The sequence below is a fragment of the Medicago sativa genome, chromosome 6 (assembly GCF_051527215.1).
Source record: "Medicago sativa cultivar Bolivia chromosome 6, Bolivia_mono, whole genome shotgun sequence".
NCBI lineage: Eukaryota > Viridiplantae > Streptophyta > Magnoliopsida > Fabales > Fabaceae > Medicago > Medicago sativa.
Window position 1 is genome coordinate 81,492,296 of NC_140754.1, and position 8,011 is coordinate 81,500,306.

The 8,011-nt window shown below is 34.7% G+C and overlaps 1 protein-coding gene across 1 annotated transcript; it reads left to right on the forward strand.

The window, feature by feature from the left end:
• LOC146917334 (TMV resistance protein N-like) lies at positions 1-3,996 on the forward strand. The gene is made up of 5 exons (XM_085719153.1): positions 1-550; positions 875-1,976; positions 2,154-2,390; positions 2,495-3,055; positions 3,136-3,996. The coding sequence occupies exons 1-5, from the start codon at positions 42-44 to the stop codon at positions 3,724-3,726; spliced, it is 3,000 nt and encodes a 999-aa protein (XP_085575279.1). The 5' UTR covers positions 1-41; the 3' UTR covers positions 3,727-3,996.
• Positions 3,997-8,011: the final 4,015 nt, after the last annotated feature.

The following is an 8,011-nucleotide window of genomic DNA, read 5'->3' on the forward strand; positions in this document are numbered from 1 at the left end:
ATACACAACACTCCAAAGTACTCTCACCACCATTTATTCTCATGGCTATGCAATCATCTTCTTCTTCCTCCTCTTCTTCCTTTGCTTACGGTTTCAGCTTTGATGTGTTCATTAGTTTCAGAGGTACGGACACTCGATTCGGTTTCACTGGAAATCTCTACAAAGCCCTTTCTGACAAGGGAATCCGAACCTTCATTGATGACAAGGAGCTTCAGATAGGTGATGAAATCACACCTTCGCTCCTCAAGAGCATTGAAGACTCGAGGATTGCCATTATAGTCTTCTCTAAGGACTATGCTTCTTCTTCATTTTGTTTAGACGAACTTGTCCACATCATTCGTTGTTCCAATGAAAAGGGTAGCACGGTTATTCCTGTTTTCTATGACACAGAACCTTCTCATGTGCGAAAACAAAATGACAGTTACGGTGAAGCACTTTCTAAGCATGAAGAGAGGTTTCAAAATAATAGCCAAGAGATGAAGCGGTTGCAGAAATGGAAGATAGCTCTTAACCAAGCTGCTAACTTAGCTGGACACCATTTCAATCTTGGGTACGCTTCTTCCTTTTAATCTTGTCTGACGACACACACAGACACATCACACACACACACACACACACACGAATATATATATATATATATATATCATCTTCTTATGCTAAATGTGTTAAAGGCAAAAGATATACGTTTTCTATTTTTCTTTCGTATAGATAAAATTAGATCAGTGTATCAGTATGTTGTAACAATTTGAATTGAAATATTACAATTGGACAGAAATCAATATGAACACGATTTTATCAGTGTCATTATTATATATCAATACATATATGTGATAGTTATTCTGATGCATTTATATCAATATTTATGATTGGACAGAAATGAATATGAACGAGATTTTATTAAAAAAATAGTTATACACGTGTCCTACAAGATCAACCACGTTCCTTTACATGTTGCTGATTACCTTGTTGGACTCAAATCTCGAATATCAGAAGTGAACTCACTTCTAGAATTGGGATCTACTGATGGAGTCTTCATGATAGGAATCATTGGAACTGGAGGAATTGGTAAGACAACACTTGCTCAAGCAGTTTATAATTTGATTGCTAATCAATTTGAATGTAAGTGTTTCCTTCACAATGTGAGAGAAAATTCAGTTAAACATGGCTTAGAGTATCTCCAAGAACAGCTCCTCTCTAAATCAATCGGATTTGAAACTAAGTTTGGGCATGTTAATGAAGGAATTCCAATCATAAAAAGAAGGCTATGTCAGAAGAAATCTTTGTTGATTCTCGATGATGTTGACAACCTAAAGCAATTGCAGGTTTTGGTCGGAGAGCCTGGTTGGCTTGGTTCTGGAAGCAGAGTCATTATTACCACTCGAGACAAACATTTGTTATCTTGCCATGGGATTACAGAAATATACAAAGCACATGGTTTAAAACAGAGACAAGCTCTTGAGTTGTTAAGAACAAAGGCTTTTGAAAGTAACAAAAATGATTCAAGCTATGATTATATTTTAAACCGTGCAGTTAAATATGCTTCTGGCCTTCCATTAGCTTTAGAAGTAATTGGTTCCAACTTGTATGGAAAGAGTATAGAAGAATGTGAGTCTTTATTAGATAAGTATGAAAGAATTCCACATCACGATATCCAAAAGATACTTAAAATAAGCTATGACACATTGGATGAAGAACAACAGAGTGTCTTTTTGGATATTGCTTGTGTATTTAATGGGTGTGGAGTGAAGCGTGTCCAAGAGGAACTTCATGATCATTATGGTTATTGCATTAAAAGCCACATTGGAGTGTTGGTTGATAAATCTCTCATGAAGATTAATGGATGTGGTGTGAAATTACATGACTTGATAAAAGACATGGGTAAAGAAATCGTCCGGCAAGAATCAATTAAAGAGCCTGGAGAACGCAGTAGGCTGTGGCGTTATGATGATATAGCTCATGTTTTACAAGAAAACACAGTAAGATTAATATCTATGAACAATTCGTTAGTTTAGCTTACCATGACTTTTCTCTTTTTGAACTTATATATGAACATCTCGTTCTAGTTCTTTTTAGACTTAATTGCTGTACATGTTCTAGCTCTATAAGTTATTTGTATTGTGGTTGATTAATTTTCATTTTTTTTTTGTTAAAAGGGAAGTAGTAAAATTGAAATGATATATCTGATTTATCCACGAAGGAACCTTGTAATAGACATGAATGAAAAAGCCTTCAAGAAGATGACAAATCTCAAAACACTATGCAATGAAAGGGGCCCTTTTTCTGAAGGTCCCAATTTTTCTGAAGGTCCCAAGTATCTTCCAAGTACTATGAGAAACTTGAAATGGAGAGGATCCCCTTGGGAGTCCTTATCATCTTTTTTTTCGAACAAGGCAAGTCAAATAATTTCATTTTCCAATTGTGTATATTTATAATTTCACTGTAAGAGTATAGAGTCTTATTTTTATTTGTTTGTTTCTTCTTTGTGTTTATGCAGAAAAAGTACAACAACATGAAAGTCTTGAGATTGGAACGTTCTCAATATTTAACTCATATATCTGATGTCTCAGGTCTTCCAAATTTAGAAGAGCTCTCCGTTCATTATTGTCCTAGTTTAATTACAATTCACAATTCAGTTGGGTACCTAATTAAACTTGAAATCTTGGAGGTACTTAACTGCCTGAACCTCGAGAATATTCCACCCTTGCAATTGCCCTCTCTTAAGGAATTGAAACTCTCTAATTGTAAGAGTCTCAAGAGTTTTCCAGAATTATTGTGTAAGATGACAAATATAAAAGAGATTGAGTTATATGCTACTTCCATAATAGAATTGCCATTTTCATTTCAAAATCTCAATGAGCTTGCTGTGTTAAGAATAACAAGCGTCAATTTCAAAATTCTTCCCGAGTGCTTTAGTGAATGTCATCTTAAGCATCTTGATTTGTTTGACTGCACATCTCTCGAGGAAATTAGAGGGTTTCCACCAAATCTTGAAAGTATTTCAGCAATTGATTGTAAATCATTGAGTTTGGAAAGTAGAAGAAGGCTATTGAGTCAGGTTTGTTGTTGTTTTATCTTGCAATATATAGTATTTGATGTATAGTATTGCGTATATAATTGATAATGTAATACAAACAGGACCTACATGATGCTGGATGCACAGAGATTTGTGTCCCAAACGGAAGTGAGGGGATTCCAGATTGGTTTGAGCACCAAGTCAGGGGAGACACAATTTCTTTCTGGTTTCGTAAAAAGATCCCTACGACTATAACATGTATTTTTCTTATCCCAGACCCTGCGTTTATTGAAAGATTAGATTTGTTTCTCAATGGCAAAGAAATTACTCGTCCTTCTATTTTCACCAATTATGAAGAAACTGAGCCGTCGTCGGAACATGCAATTTTGTTTGATGTGAAATTGGATCAATGTATTAAAAAGAGTTTTGAAAGAAAGCCTGAACTGTACGAAGCATGTAAAAATAATGAATGGAACCACATGGAGCTTAAGTGGTTGTTAACTTGTTTTTGTGGCGTTGGCGTGGAGTTTGATTGGGAAAAACTTAGCAGTGAAGCACAAATAGGAATCCACGTGTCCTGGGATGGGGGTGATTTTAGTGACATGGAGGGTGATGTGGTATTCAACGATCCTTATACTAATGACTATCTCAATGCTTCACTATCAGAGAAAGATGTGGGTGCAACAAAAGGAACTGATGAAAGAAGAGAATAGAAAGATGTTGGGTACATTCCTTGGTCTAGGTCCATCACAAAGTTAACTCTCAATCTCAACATTGGACGTTTGTGGTTTTCTGTTTACACTTGATATCATTTTCATTATTATAAATGTTGATTTATTTTTGTATATAGTCAATTACAAATTCGTTGTTTCTAGCTGGAGATGTTTTTCAAATGATGAGTCATAATGTAAGATTTTGTGGATGATGTTTGTGTACTCTTAAAATATTGTTTCAATTTACTTTGGAATGCTTTGTAGCAAAAACACTTCTTACCAAAGGTGTGTCTGGTGTGTCGGTGTTTCATAAGGAGGATGTATTGTCGCTCATGATTGATAGACATTTTAGAAATTATAAATGAAAACATTTTACACATGGAGCTTTAATTTTTTAATTTTTTCTCCGTCCTAATGGTTCAAATTCTCGAATTGAAGGTTCTGAAAGAGTTTACAATTGCTTAAAATTCAACAAGTAGACTGCCTTATTCTAAATTTTAGGCACTTTAAGCTTATAAAGTTGGCATTTGATGTTGAAGTCTTCATGAGTATTGTAAATATTTTGAAAATTGAGGCTTGTTTTCCCCTTCTATTTATTTATTTTTGTATATTGGAATTGAATGGATCCCTTTGTGGCGGATCCCGTGGCTTTGAAGCCATATATGTTTTTTTTCTAAGAAAGATCTTTTGAAAAAGAATTGATTGCTATATATATATATATATATATATATATATATATATATATATATATATATATATATATATGTATGTATGTATGTATATGTGCATGACTTATCATTTCTTAGAAAGGATGAAGACCCTTATAAAATTATGCATCTTTTTGTCAAACATGGTCAAATTAGATAGTTCAAAGAATTTAAAATTGCAAAAAAAAGATCTGTTGTGGAAACATTTATATGTGCAAACTTGATGGTATAAAGAAGCCTTTTTCCTATCAATTATGTTTCGTTTCATAATTCAAAGTTTTGGTTATGTGCTTCCAATAGAAAGAATTAATTTACTTTTATCTGCTAATCCTTATACTTTTTCTTTTTGAAGTCTTACAAACTGGTACTCTGTTTCTCTTTAATCTATATCATGAATTAATATTTCCTTTATTCATAATATTTCCTTTATTCATATGACTTATAGATCTTTTAAAATGAATTTCATTTTATTTTCTCGTTTTGACCGTAACATAATAGAATTTTATGTTTTCTGCATAATGGTTTGTATGACAATTTCAAGATGCTTATGACAATTTCAAGAGTGGATCCTCTCATGTTGAAATAAACACAAGTTATATTTCAAATTCAGGCAACTTTTCTCTAACCAAAACTATGCGTTTATTTGTTCTTTGACGGTACAGTGTCAGGTCAAATTCAGGCAACTTTTCTCCAACCAAAACTATATGTTTATTTTATTTGTTCTTTGACGGTACATTGTCAGGAAACCATTGTAGTCATCTGGCTATGTGCATTGTCATGCAACATGTCTAGAGATTGTCCGCACTCTTAGAAATCACAAAACCGGCTTGTGAGGTGAGGATTTCCCCCACTTATAAACACATTGTCAGGCAATCACCTTTTCCGATGTGGGACTCTTAACACACCCCCTCACGACCAGCAATATTAGGCTTGGTTCGTGGACATAAAGGATGGGTGGCCCGATAGAGGAAACCTGCTAGCAGGTGGCCCAATGGATCTTGGAGAGGCTCTGATACCATCTTAGAAATCGTGGTTGGGCCTAAAACAAACCCACAAAACAGGCTTGTGAGGTGAGGATTGCCCCCACTTATAAACACATTGTCAGACCATCACCTATCCGATTTGGGACTCTTAACATGCACCACAGAATCCGTTGGTTGTTCGAAAGGACAGTGAGTAATGCTATGCTTTACAGCTCAGTTACACTGGTTGCAGAGTTTTGAGAATTTCAATCTTAGTACATGAAATCCTTATAGAAAGAGTAAAGCAGATGAAGATCAGAACTCGGAAGTTTCCGAGACAGAACTTGTGTAGAAGCAACAACACCATATGGCTCTAGTGATTAATAATGTATTGTGTAAAAACACTTTTCTGCCAAATAATTTTTCTGAGACAGAACGTGTGTAGCAACAATCCAACAGCAACAGCATAGTTTTCTGACAGATAGTTCATCTCAAATCTCTATTCAATGATGTGAACTTCCATTTCTCAAATAAAGTGTTTGATAATCAATTACAACTAGACTTTGTATATTCTCCTAAAAAAAGGTATTATTAATAATTGAAGCATCCCTCAAAACATCAACTTGATTATAACTGATTGACTTTGTTTTCAACTTTTTCAGAGAATATTTAGAACTGATTAAATAATGGAGAATATTAAGAACCAAAAGTACTAGCCTTTAAAAAAATAAAAACCAAAATTACTATAACAATAGAATTGGTAGGGTTATTGACATTGAACCAAACTGGTTTGCAAATCTTATTAGAAGTGAGATAGGAAATGGTGAAAGAACATTGCAGATGCAATACCATGTCACAGAAGTGGATGTAGGTGGGAAAGACACAGGTTGGTTGCTGGTGCTGGCGGCAAAATCTGAATGGGAATGACCAAAGAATGGTGGAAAATTTACAGCTGCAGGAACATGTATCGGATGCTGTTAAATGCCGGAGAGTGCAACGGATTCTCGGTTAAAGGATGTTATCAAGAGCTGTGAAATTTGTGTTTTTTCAATGATTTCGACAAATTATTGAAGGTAGTACAGAGCATAGTCACATAATTCGCTGGATTGACGGCGAACCGCGAATTGGTTCGCGCGAACCGATTCGCGGTACTTTCGCGTACTGGTTCGCGAAAATTCGTGAACAAATTCGCCAAAACCAGCGAACCATGGGTACCGGAAAAAACGAGCGTTGTGAGAGTGAGAAGGAAGAACGTCGTATTACCGGAAAAAACAGGTCTGGTAGGCGGCGGCTGTGGCTGTTTCACGTGAATGAAGAAGAAGATGAAATTAGGGTAATTAGTTATGAAGTTGGGCTTCTCTCTTGCTGGATCTTCTGTTTTTTCTAATGGGCTTTTCTGGTTTGACCCAATGAAATGGGAAAACATAATATTTAATAAGTATGGCTTTGTCTTTGTGGATTTTTATAATTTTTTTTTTAAAACGTAAACTCTATTTTTTAACTAAGATAGTTTTTTTTGTATCAAAACATTAAATACTTCCAAAATAGTTTTAACTACAAATGCTAGCATGGGTTCACTGTTTTTGTTTTTTTGAATATTTTTTAACTACAAATACTTCTAAAGTTATTTGAGAATTTAATTATTACTCACTTTATGTTATAGTGACTATATAATAATAAGATAGTCTTATTACTCACTATAAAATTAATTAATTTAATTTATTAAATATTAAAATGTTTTAAGTACTGGAACTCAAATTGAGATGATAAACTTCTAGAAATAGTTAGTGATTACTAATAAATTTTAAGTTTGGTTAAATAATTAAGTAAGAAAAATATTTTTCTTAAAAATTTATTGATGACTTGCTATATTTAATTAGGTAATACTAGTACTACGAACCGGAACGTACCAAAGCTCTATACCCCTATCCGTACCGAATTCTTCTCATGTGGCGTACCGCGAACCCGAACCCGTACCGCGTACCACACGAATTGCGAATTATGTGACTATGGTACAGAGATTATGGCTCACATCAGTGCCAAAAAATGTTGTATTTGGTTGGAGATGGTTACAAGATAGACTTCCTAACCGGCTTGATTGTGAGGATTCCCTATGGACACTCCTTGACGTGATCCCTCAAACTTTCGATCCATGTCGAATGTTTGCAGTCCCACTCACTGACGCAGTGGCGGAAACATCACAACAGCTGATCTTCGGCTTCAACAACCCTAGTTTCTACATCGTAATCTTTGATCCCGTCGGTGATGAGTCCTGATTTTGTTCTCTGGCAGTGATTCCCGGCAATTGCTGTCACAGTTATTCTCTGTTGCTGTCACAATCACAATGTATTGTTTGTCCTTGCTGCATTTTCAACTAGTAAATTTGCTTTAGTCACAATTTGTTCCTGTTATCCACAATTTTATTCCATACCATATTATTCCCAATAATTTAATGTCAAGTTGTACGTTCAACATGTGTTTGGCTGCAAAAACAAGAAAACAGGATGTAGCTATGCGGCAAAGTACAAAAACAAATTAGTTTGAATCATTTCAGTTTTAAGCTACACTGTCAACAAAATTTCCTCCAACAGAATCATTAAGATGGTTTGTTATTTT

Coding starts and splice junctions, on each gene's coding strand:
- LOC146917334 (XM_085719153.1), top strand. CDS start 42: ATGGCTATGCAATCATCTTCTTCTTCCTCCTCTTCTTCCTTTGCTTAC. Junction 551..874: donor GGACACCATTTCAATCTTGG/GTACGCTTCTTC, acceptor ATGATTGGACAG/AAATGAATATGAACGAGATT. Junction 3,056..3,135: donor GAAGAAGGCTATTGAGTCAG/GTTTGTTGTTGT, acceptor TAATACAAACAG/GACCTACATGATGCTGGATG.